Here is an 11,785-nt window from a genome sequence, read left to right as displayed (position 1 = left end):
TTATAGTAATAAGTAGAATAATAACAATAAGTATAATAGGAATGGTAGCAATAAGGGTAATAGTCATGATTGTATCAATTATAAGTAGGATAGTAGGAATAGTAGCAACAATATGATGGTAATAGTAGCAACAATAAGTAGGGCAGTAGTAACAGTGGCAACAAGAATAATAGCACTAATAGCAGCAATAGTAGCAACAATATAATACTAATAGTAGCAACAATAAGTAGGGCAGTAGTAACAGTGGCAATAAGAATAATAGCACTAATAGTAGCAACAATATGATAGTAATATTAGCAACAATAAGTAGGGCAGTAGTAACAGTAGCAATAAGAATAAATAAGAATAATAGCACTAATAGCAGCAATAGTAGCAACAATATAATACTAATAGTAGCAACAGTAAGTAGGGCAGTAGTAACAGTAGCAATAAGAATAATAGCACTAATAGTAGCAACAATATGATAGTAATAGTAGCAACAATATGATAGTAATAGTTGCAACAATAAGTAGGACAGTAGTAACAGTAGCAATAAGAATAATAACACTAATAGTAGCAACAATATGATAGTAATAGTAGCAACAATAAGTAGAACAGTAGCAATAAGAATAGTAGCACTAATAGTAGCAGCAATAGTAGCAACAATATGATACTAATAATAGCAACAATAAGCAGGGCAGTAGTAACAGTGGCAACAAGAATAATAGCACAATAGTAGCATTAATGATAATGGTCATATTGTATCAATTATAAGTAGGACTGGTAATAGAAGCAACATTATGATGGTAATAGTAGCAACAATAAGTAGGGCAGTATCAATAATAGCATTAATAGTAGCAGCAATCGTAGCAATAAAGATAAGTCATAATTGTATCAATTATAAGTAGGATAGTAGGAATCGTAGCAACAACATGATGGTAATAGTAGCAACAATAAATAGGACAGTAGTAACAGTAGCAATAAGAATAATAGCACTGATAGTAACAGCAATATTAGCAATAAGGATAATGGTCATATCGTATCAATTATAAGTAGGACTAGTAATAGTAGCAACAATATGATGGTAATAGTAGCAACAATAAGTAGGGCAGTGGTAATGGTAGCAACAATAGCACTAATAGTAGCAGCAATAGTACCCATAGGGATAATAGTCATATTGTATCAATTATAAGTAGGATAGTAGGAATAGTAGCAACAATATGATGGTAATAGTAGCAATAATAAGTAGGGCAGCAGTAACAGTAGCAATAAGAATAATAGCACTAATAGTAGCAGCAATAGTAGCAATAAGGATAATGGTCATATTGTATCAATTATAAGTAGGATAGTAGGAATAGTAGCAACAATAGGATGGTAATAATCTGTTTCCAAAGGAGGCCTCAAGCACCAGTTTGGGTGACTTCCTTGCCTCTGAGTCAATGGGCAGAGGAAAGGTGCCAAAGCTCACGTTCAATGAGGTTACAATGTGAGCCTTCCCTTCTGCTGCTGCTTATCTTTGCATTCAGTAAATAGCTCCCAATAGGAGCAAGGACACCGGAGGATATCTTAGTGCCCTTCGAATCCCAGAAAAAGTAATGATTTCTAACTCAGGGGAATGTTTCCCGTTGTTGACTCAGCCTGTGACTCTTGAGACTGTGGTTTCCCTGGAACGAAAAGTAAAAGCTGGTCTATTTATTGGTGTTGTTGTTCATTCGTTCAGTCGTCTCTGACTCTTCGTGACCTCACGGACCAGCCCACGCCAGAGCTCCCTGTCGGCCGTCACCACCCCCAGGGTCTCTTTCAAGGTCAGTCCAGTCACTTCAAGGATGCCATCCATCCCTCTTGCCCTTGGTCGGCCCCTCTTCCTTTTGCCTTCCACTTTCTCCAGCATCATTCCCTTCTCCAGGCTTGGCTGTCTCCTCATGATGTGGCCATAGGACTTCCACTTTGTCTCTAGTCTCCTTCCTTCCAATGAGCAGCCGGGCTTTCTTTCCTGGAGGATGGACTGGTTGGATCTTCTCGCAGTCCAAGGCACTCTCAGCACTTTCCTCCAGCACCACAGCTCAAAAGCATCGATCTTCCTTCGCTCAGCCTTCCCGAAGGTCCAGCTCTCCCATCCGTAGGTGACTACAGGGAAGACCATGGCTTTGACTAGGCAATGGATCTTGGTTGCCAGTCTGATGTCTCTACTCTCTACTATTTTATCGAGACTGGACATTGCTCTCCTCCCAAGAAGGAAGCATCTCCTGATTTCCTGGCCACAGTCTGCATCTGCACTCATCTTTGCACCTAGAAATACAAACCCTGTCTCTGCCTCCACATTTTCTTCCTCTATTTCCCAGTTGTCAATCATTCTTGTTGCCATCATCTTGGTTTTTTTGACGTTTAGCTGCAACCCAGCTTTTGCGCTTTCTTCTTTCACCTTGATTAGAAGGCTCCTCAGCTCCTCCTCGCTTTCGGCCATCAGAGTGGTGTCATCTGCATATCTGAGGTTGTGAATGTTTCTTCCAGCAATTTTCACCCCAGCTTTGCATTCATCAAGCCCCGCACATCCTCGCATGATGTGTTCTGCATGCAAGTTGAATAGGTTGGGTGAGAGGATGCAGCCTTGCCGGACGCCTTTCTCAATCTTGAACCCGTCTCCTGTTCCGTGGTCAGTTCTGACTGTTGCTACTTGGTCCTTGTACAGATTCCTCAGGAGAGAGGGAAGGGGGCTTGGGATGCCCATCCCACCAAGAACTTGCCACCATTTATGATGATCCACACAGTCAAAGGCTTTAGAATAGTCAATGAAGCAAAAATAGATGTTTTTCTGAAACTCCCTGCCTTTCTCCATTATCCAGCATCCGGATATTGGCAATCTGGTCTCTGGTTCCTCTGCCTTTTCTAAACCCAGCTTGAACGTCTGGCCACTCTCGCTCCATGTCTTGCTGGAGTCTTCCTTGGTAGGTAGGTGGTTTGAAATAGATGACATGCTGCCTTGTAGGATCTTCCTTTCTTGCAAGGCTCTTGCAAGGCTGTACATCTCCAGTCTGTCCATTTCCAGTCCTAAAGCAAAAAAGATCTAACCATGATTGAGATATCTTTCCAAAGAAAGCTTTACTAGAGATAATACTAAAAGGCACGTGGTGACTTTGCAGGGAAAATAACTCCGTATTAGGCAGCCAAAATATACTTTCTCTGAAATGCATTGTTGGTTAGAGGAGGCAAAGCTTGCAACTCAAGTGGCATTTAGCAAAATGTTTGAATGCAATAGTTATTGGGTTTTTATAAGTTTTTCGGGCTGCATGGCCCTGTTCCAGAAGCATTCTCTCCTGACATTTTGCCTGCATCTATGGCAGGCATCCTCAGAGGTTGAGAGGTCTGTTGGAAACTAGGAAAATGGGGTTTATGTATCTGCAAAATAATGTCCAGGGCAGGAGAAAGATCTCTTGTCTATTGGAGGCAAGCGTGAATGTTTCCATTGGCCACCTTGATTAGCCCTGAATAGCCTTGCAGCTGCAAAGTCAATCAGTGAGGGTATCTGCATAGAGTTATGTTGGAGATGAGGCAAGTGGGGTGTATATATATCTCTGGAGTTATGTCTACAATGGGAGAAAGATCTCTTGTCTATTGGAGGCAAGCGTGAATGTTTCCATTGGCCACCTTGATTAGCCCTGAATAGCCTTGCAGCTGCAAAGTCAATCAGTGAGGGTATCTGCATAGAGTTCTGTTGGAGATGAGGCAAGTGGGGTGTATATATATATTTATGGAATTACGTACACAATGGGAGAAAGAACTCTTGTCTGTTGGAGGCTAGTGTGAATGTTGCAGTTGGCCACCTTGATTAGCACTGAATAGCCGTGCAGCTTCAAAGCCTGTCTGGTTGCTGCCTGGAGGAATCCTTTGTGGGGAAGTGATTAGCAGCCCCTGATTGTTTCCTCTCTGGAATACCCCTGTTTTTTGGGTGTTTCTCTTGTCTGTTGGAGCTAAGTGTGAATGTTTTAATTGGCCACCTTGATTAGCATTAAATGGCACTGCAATTTCAAAGCCTATCTGGTTGCTGCCTGAGGGAATCCTTTGTTGGAAGGGGTTAGCTGGCCTTGATTGATTCTTGTCTGGAATCCTCCTGCTTTTGGGGTGTTGTTCTTTATTTACTATCCTAATTTTAGGGTTTTTTTTAAAAAAAAAAACACACAACAGAATTCCAGACATGAAACTATCAAGGCTAGCTAACACCTCCCAACAAAGGATTCCCCAGGCAGCAACCAGCCAATCTTTGAAGCTGCAATGCCATTGAATGTGGCCAGTTGCAACATTCATACTTGCCTCAAGCAAACAAGAGTTCTTTTGCCCACACTGAGCATTCCAGATATATAAACCTCACTTGCCCAGTTTCCAACAGACCTCACAACCTCTGAGGATGCCTGCAAAACGTCAGGAGAGAATGCTGCTGGAACATGGCCAGACAGCCTGGAAAATACGCAGCAACCCAATGATTCTAGTCATGAAAGCCTTTGTCAACATATTATGATTATTATTATCGTTATTATGACAATGGTGATAATATAATCTTGATCCAGCCATGTTGTGATGGTCTAACCTATTGTAACCTGGGTGGTTCCTGCCTGGGGGAATCCTTTGTTGGAAGGTGTTAGCTGGCTGCCATGTTTTGAACTAATTGGAATTTCCAGACTTGGTACAGAGGTAGCCCAATGGATTGCAGAAGACACTACCTTGGGGTTACCAGCGCATTCACTACCATCTTTAGGTCCCCTGATACTAGGAAGGGGTGCAGCTGGCATGGGCTGGAGGTTTAGCACAGCTGGTAAACCATCAGCAATTATAGATCTATCAACCAAAAGGTTGCAAGTTCGAAGCCCCAGGTTGGCGTGAGCTTCCAACTGTCAGCCTAGCTCATTGTTTACCTAAGCTTAAGCTGTGATTAGAGAAATTGGGTACAGCTAAAAAGCGGGGGAGGTTTTTTACGACAACATAAAGAAAGATGATCAGAAAATCATATTTCGGGTGACCGAAAGGAAGGAGAAAGTCCTGATGGCTCTTCGTCAATCAGGATAAAGCAACACTCGAGCCCAACCTTCCATGGCACTTCCTGTTCTGTCTGTGTATTGTCTATACAAAGCGGCATTGAATGTTTGCCGTGTACGTGTACTGTGATCCGCCCTGAGTCCCCTTCGGGGTGAGAAGGGCGGAATATAAATAAAGTGGTATTATTATTATTATTATTATTATTATTATTCAGTTTTTGTGGGTTTTTTCGGGCTATATGGCCATGTTCTAGAGGCATTTCTCCTGACGTTTTGCCTGTATCTATGGCAAGCATCCTCAGACCTCACCTCTGAGGATGCTTGCCATAGATGCAGACGAAACGTCAGGAGAAATGCCTCTAGAATAGTGTTTCTCAACCTGGGGGTCGGGACCCCTGAAGGGGTCGCAAGGGGGTGTCAGAGGGGTCACCAAAGACCAGCAGAAAACACAGTATTGTCTGTTGGTCATGTGGGGTTCTGTGTGGGAAGTTTGGACCAATTCTATCATTGGTGGGGTTCAGAACATTCTTTGATTGTGAGTGAACTATAAATCCCAGCAACTACAATTCCCAAATGTGAAGGTCTATTTTCCCCAAACTCCACCACTCTTCACATTTGGGCATTTTGAGTATTCATGCCAAGTTTGGTCCATCATTGTTTGAGTCCACAGTGCTCTCTGGATGTAGGTGAACTATAACTCCCAAACTCAAGGTAAATGCCAAATAATCCTTCCATTATTTTCTGTTGGTCATGGGAGTTCTGTGTGCCATGTTCGGTTCAATTCCATCGTTGGTGGAGTTCAGATTGCTCTTTGATTGTAGGTGAACTATAAATCCCAACAACTGCAACTCCCAAAGGACAAAATCAAACCCCCTCAACCCCATCAGTACTCAAATTTGAACGTATTTGTGCCAAATTTGGTCCAGCGAATGAAAATATATCCTACATATCAGGTATTTACATTACAATTCATAACACAAGCAAACTTACAGTTGTGAAGTAGCAACAAAAATAATTTTATGGCTTGGGGTTCACCACAACATGAGGAACTGTATTAAGGGGTCGCAGCATTAGGAAGGTTGAGAAACACTGCTCTAGAACATGGCCATATAGCCCGAAAAACCCCACAAGAACTGAGTGATTCCAGCCATGAAAGCCTTCGACAATACATTATTATTATTATTATTATTATTATTATTATTATTATTATTATGTTAGCCAAAGCTGATAGTAAGCACTCCTGACACATCTACCTGGGCTCTGACGATGCCTGCCACAGATGCAGGCAAAACATCAGGAGAGAATGCTTCTGGAACATGGCCAGACAACCTGAAAAACTTACAACAACCCCGTGATTCCAGACATTAAAGCCTTTGACAATGCAATAATTATTATTTGCTTTTCCTTTTAACTCTTGTTCCAAGGTCAGCTTGGCCTGCAAACAATAACACAAAGAAAGATTGGCTCTCAACCGTGCAGCCGACAGCGGTTTGCAATGATCTGCTGAATCCTAAACAAACACAACAAGGCATTTAAGAAGTACTAAGCTAACTAAGTAACAATAACATTGGGTTGTTGTAGGTTTTTTCGGGCTATATGGCAATGGTCTAGAGGCATTTTCTCCTGACGTTTCGCCTGCATCTATGGCAAGCATCCTCAGAGGTAGTGAGGTCTGTTGGAAGTAGGAATAACATTGTTTGACAAACTTTGAAAAGAAATCTGTTCCTGGTTTGAAAGTGTTATTTCCTGTTTAATTGTGCGGTCCTCACTTTGAAAGTAGTTGTTCTACCTCAAAAATGTGGTCATTTTTGTGTCCACAAACTTGCGTTAAATTGGTTGAGACTATATCAGATATTCCCCCGGTATTTATTTGTCGTGTCAGAACAACCAGTCTAACAGAACAAAGCAAACAAACAGAAAAATACACAACTTGTGAGTTTGGTAGCTGGTTAAATGTCCTTTGACCAGTATCTGGCCACTTGGAGTGCTTCCGGTGTTGCTGCAAGAAGGTCCTCCATGGTGCATGTGGCAGGGCTCAGGGTGCATTGCAGCAGGTGGTCAGTGGTTTGCTCTTCTCCGCACTCACATGTCGAGGATTCTGCTTTGTAGCCCCATTTCTGAAGGTTGGCTCTGCATCTCGTGGTGCCCGAGCGCAGTCTGTTCAGCGCCTTCCAAGTCGCCCAGTCTTCTGTGTGCCCAGGAGGGAGTCTCTCATTTGGTATCAGCCATTGGTTGAGGTTCTGGGTTTGAGCCTGCCACTTTTGGACTCTTGCTTGCTGAGGTGATCCAGCGAGTGTCTCTGTAGATCTTAGAAAACTATGTCTAGATTTAAGTCGTTGGCGTGCTGGCTGATACCCAAACAGGGGATGAGCTGGAGATGTCTCTGCCTTGGTCCTTTCACTATTGGCTGCTACTTCCCAGCGGATGTCAGGTGGTGCAATACCGGCTAAGCAGTGTAATTTCTCCAGTGGTGTAGGGTGCAGACACCCTGTGATAATGCGGCATGTCTCATTAAGAGCCACATCCATTGTTTTAGTGTGGTGAGATGTGTTCCACCCTGGGCATGCATACTCAGCAGCAGAGTAGCACAGCGCAAGGGCTGATGTCTTCACTGTATCTGGTTGTGATCCCCAGGTTGTGCCAGTCAGCTTTCGTATGATATTGTTTCTAGCGCCCACTTTTTGCTTGATGTTCAGGCAGTGCTTCTTGTACGTAAGAGCACGGTCCAGAGTGACTCCCAGGTCACTCCCCCGGTGGCGCATTGGCTTAAAACACTGAGCTACTAAACTTGTTGACTGAAAGGTTGCAGGTTCAAATCCAGGGAGCGGCGTGAGCGTCCACTGTCAGCCCCAGCTTCTGCCAACGTAGTAGTTCGAAAATATGAAAATATGAGTACGTCACTAGGTACTGCTCCAGGGGGAAGGTAACGGTGCTCCATACAGTCACGCCTACCACATGAACTTGGAGGTGTCTGTGGACACCGCCGGCTCTTCGGCTTACAAATGGAGATGAGCACCAACCCTCAGAGTCGGACACGACTGGACTTAGAATCATAGAATCATAGAATCAAAGAGTTGGAAGAGACCTCATGGACCATCCAGTCCAACCCCCTGCCAAGAAGCAGGAATATTGCATTCAAATCACCCCTGACAGATGGCCATCCAGCCTCTGCTTAAAAGCTTCCAAAGAAGGAGCCTCCACCACACTCCGGGGCAGAGAGTTCCACTGCTGAACGGCTCTCACAGTCAGGAAGTTCTTCTTCATGTTCAGATGGAATCTCCTCTCTTGTAGTTTGAAGCCATTGTTCCCTTGCGTCCTAGTCTCCAGGGAAGCAGAAAACAAGCTTGCTCCCTCCTCCTCCCTGTGGCTTCCTCTCACATATTTATACATGGCTATCATATCCCCTCTCAGCCTTCTCTTCTTCAGGCCAAACACGCCCAGCTCCCCAAGCCGCTCCTCATAGGGCCTGTTCTCCAGACCCTTGATCATTTTAGTCGCAATGGGTTGCTTTCTTGCAAAAACTGGATTTAGTCTCCATTTCCTATGGAAATGGTTTTTTTATGGGGCTGCACTAATGAAGTGGAGGGGAAACACCAAGAGCCTGCCAAGGAGCGGCCCCTCCCCAACCCCGTTCCATCTGCAGGTGAGCAGGCATCCCATAATATACACATCAAAAGCAGTCCTCGTGTCCTGATTAGGCGCACACTTCATGTCAGGGGAAAACCTTTACCTATAACAGATATTTATGGAAAAACTAGAGCAAAAGGTGCGGCAGGATTTCCCTCTCAACAAAACAAAGGTTTTTTTGCCATTTAATAAACTTTCCCCATGTTTTTATGATGGAACCAATTACAAAATGACATTTATAACCCAGGAACAAACATTGTGTAATGAGACGGGTTGGTTTCCGCATCGTCTTACCATCAAACCCTATTCCAGTTCTTTTTCAGGTCCGTGCTTTGGACGTCGAGGTGAGAGACGAGGATAACAAGACGTGTCTCTATGCAAAGATGATGGTCAACATCTCCATAAAATACGAAACGGAAGCGAATACATACGTGAGTCTTGGCATTCCCTCCGACACTTTCAGACTGAAAAATATGTGTCTTCTAGAACATGTCTTCTAGAACATTTATTTAGGTTCTTGTAGGTTTTTTCGGGCTATAGGGCTATAGGGCCATGTTCTAGAGGCATTTCTCCTGACATAAATGATCAGCCTCTGCCAGAAGGGACAGAGAATTTCATACGAGGGTTGAATGAAAAGTAATGCCTCCACCTTCATAACTCCTCAACAGATTGCAATACTGGTATGCGGCAGGTACTGGCTTGTTTAATAAACTCTCCTCTACAATTCCATTTTGGCGGGAAGCCTCAGCATTGAACGGTTATGTTGTTAAAGTGCGAAGTATTGAACCTTGCACAGACGGTTGATCAATGCGACTTAAGTAACGCGCAGTAATTGAGTTCTTGACAGCAGAAGGTGTCACCTCAAAGGAGATTTATCAGAGAATGCAAGCTATTGTCGAAGGCTTTCATGGCTGGAATCACTAGGTTCTTGTGGGTTTTTTCGGGCTATAGGGCCATGTTCTAGAGGCATTTCTCCTGACGTTTCGCCTGCATCTATGGCAAGCATCCTCAGAGGTAGTGAGGTCTGATGGAAATAGGAAAATGGGTTTATATATCTGTGGAAAGACCAGGGTGGGACAAAGGACTCTTGTCTGCTGGAGCTAGGTGTGAATGTTTCAGCTGACCACCTTCATTAGCATTTGAAGGCCTGGCTGAGCCTGGGAAAATGTTCTGTTGAGAGGTGTTAAGATGTGCCTGGTTGTTTCCTTTCTGCTGTTTTGCTGTAGTAATTTTTGAGTTTTTTAATACTGGTAGCCAGATTTTGTTCATTTTCATGGTCTCTTCCTTTCTGTTGAAATTGTCCACCTGCTTCTTGTGGATTTCAATGGCTCCTCTGTGTAGTCTGACATGGTGGTTGTTGGAGTGGTCCAGCATTTCTGTGTTCTCAAATAATATGCTGTGTCCAGGCTGGTTCATCAGGTGAACACAGAAATGCTGGACCACTCCAACAACCTCCATGTCAGACTACACAGAGAAGCCACTGAAATCCACAAGCATGTGGACAATTTCAACAGAAAGGAAGAGACCATGAAAATGAACAAAATCTGGCTACCAGTATGAAAAAAAACTCTAAAATTACTACAGCAAAACAGCAGAGAGGAAACAACCAGGCACATCTTAACACCTCTCAACAGAACATTTTCCCGGGCTCAGCCAGGCCTTCAAATGCTAATGAAGGTGGTCAGCTGAAACATTCACATCTAGCTTCAGCAGAGAGCTCTTTGCCCCACCCCAGCCATTCCACAGATATATAAACCCATTGTCCTAGTTCCAACAGACCTCACTACCTCTGAGGATGCTTGCCATAGATGCAGGCGAAACGTCAGGAGAAATGCCTCTAGAACATGGCCCTATAGCCCAAAAAAACCTACAAGAACCTAGTGATTCCAGCCATGAAAGCCTTCGACAATACATTTATTTATTTATTTATTTGCAGCTTTTCTATTCCGCACTTTTCCTCACCCCGCAGGGGACTCAGGGCGGATTACAGTGTACACATATATGGCAAACATTCAATGCCAATTTTTGACATACAAACATATACAGAAAATATACTGGAAAATAGAGGGAGAAACCGTGGAGGCCGTGACAGACTTTGTATTTCTAGGTGCAAAGATGACTGCAGATGCAGACTGTAGCCAGGAAATCAGAAGACGCTTCCTTCTTGGGAGGAGAGCAATGTCCAGTCTCGATAAAATAGTGAAGAGTAGAGACATCAGACTGGCAACAAAGATCCGCATAGTCCAAGCCATGGTATTCCCTGTAGTAGTCACCTACGGATGTGAGAGCTGGACCTTAGGGAAGGCTGAGCGAAGGAAGAGAGATGCTTTTGAGCTGTGGTGTTGGAGGAAAGTGCTGAGAGTGCCTTGGACTGCGAGAAGATCCAACCAGTCCATCCTCCAGGAAATAAAGCCCGACTGCTCATTGGAGGGAAGGATACTAGAGACAAAGTGGAAGTCCTTTGGCCACATCATGAGGAGACAGCAAAGCCTAGAGAAGACAATGATGCTGGGGAAAGTGGAAGGCAAAAGGAAGAGGGGCCGACCAAGGGCAAGATGGATGGATGGCATCCTTGAAGTGACTGGACTGACCTTGAGGGAGCTGGGGGTGGTAACGGCCGACAGGGAGCTCTGGCGTAGGCTGGTCCATGAGGTCACGAAGAGTCGGAGACGACTGAACGAATGAACAACAACAACATATACAGACATACACAGAGGCTATTTAACATTTTCTGGCCGCCAGGGGAGCTGTTGCTTTCATCGTCCATCTGCGACGCTGATGCATCACTTCCGCATTCCCCGCATGCTTCCCTGCTGGAGTCTTCTTTATGGCCTCATAAATTAGTTAATTTAGCCTCCCCACACTTTAAGGTGGTACCTAATTTTCCTACTTGACAGATGCAACTGTCTTTCGGGTTGCAAAGGTCGACAACAGGCTACACACAATTGGTTGGAAACCCACTCCAACCTGGGCTGGCTTCGAACTCATGACCTTTTGGTCAGAGTGATCTTAATGCAACTGACACTCAGCCAGCTGTGCCACAATCCCAGTGCCATATAGCCCGAAAAACCTACAACAACCTGAAGTAAAATATCTGTGTTCAGATGTGCTTCTAGAACAGAAGTCTAGCACTTTCATGGCTCAGGTATGCA

The 11,785-nt window shown here is 44.1% G+C and overlaps 1 protein-coding gene across 3 annotated transcripts in view; it reads left to right on the top strand.

Annotated features, from left to right (window-relative positions):
• LAMP2 (lysosomal associated membrane protein 2) overlaps positions 1 to 11,785 on the top strand; it is a 43,113-nt gene that overhangs the window by 639 nt on the left and 30,689 nt on the right. For all 3 annotated transcript variants that reach the window (XM_060756414.2, XM_067471510.1, XM_060756413.2), the window contains exon 2: positions 8,946 to 9,064. In XM_060756414.2, the coding sequence (XP_060612397.2) occupies positions 8,946 to 9,064 (119 nt within the window). The remainder of the gene's footprint in view (positions 1 to 8,945; positions 9,065 to 11,785) is intronic.

This window comes from Anolis sagrei, chromosome 10, assembly GCF_037176765.1.
Source record: "Anolis sagrei isolate rAnoSag1 chromosome 10, rAnoSag1.mat, whole genome shotgun sequence".
NCBI lineage: Eukaryota > Metazoa > Chordata > Lepidosauria > Squamata > Dactyloidae > Anolis > Anolis sagrei.
This window is presented reverse-complemented; position numbering and strand designations above follow the sequence as displayed.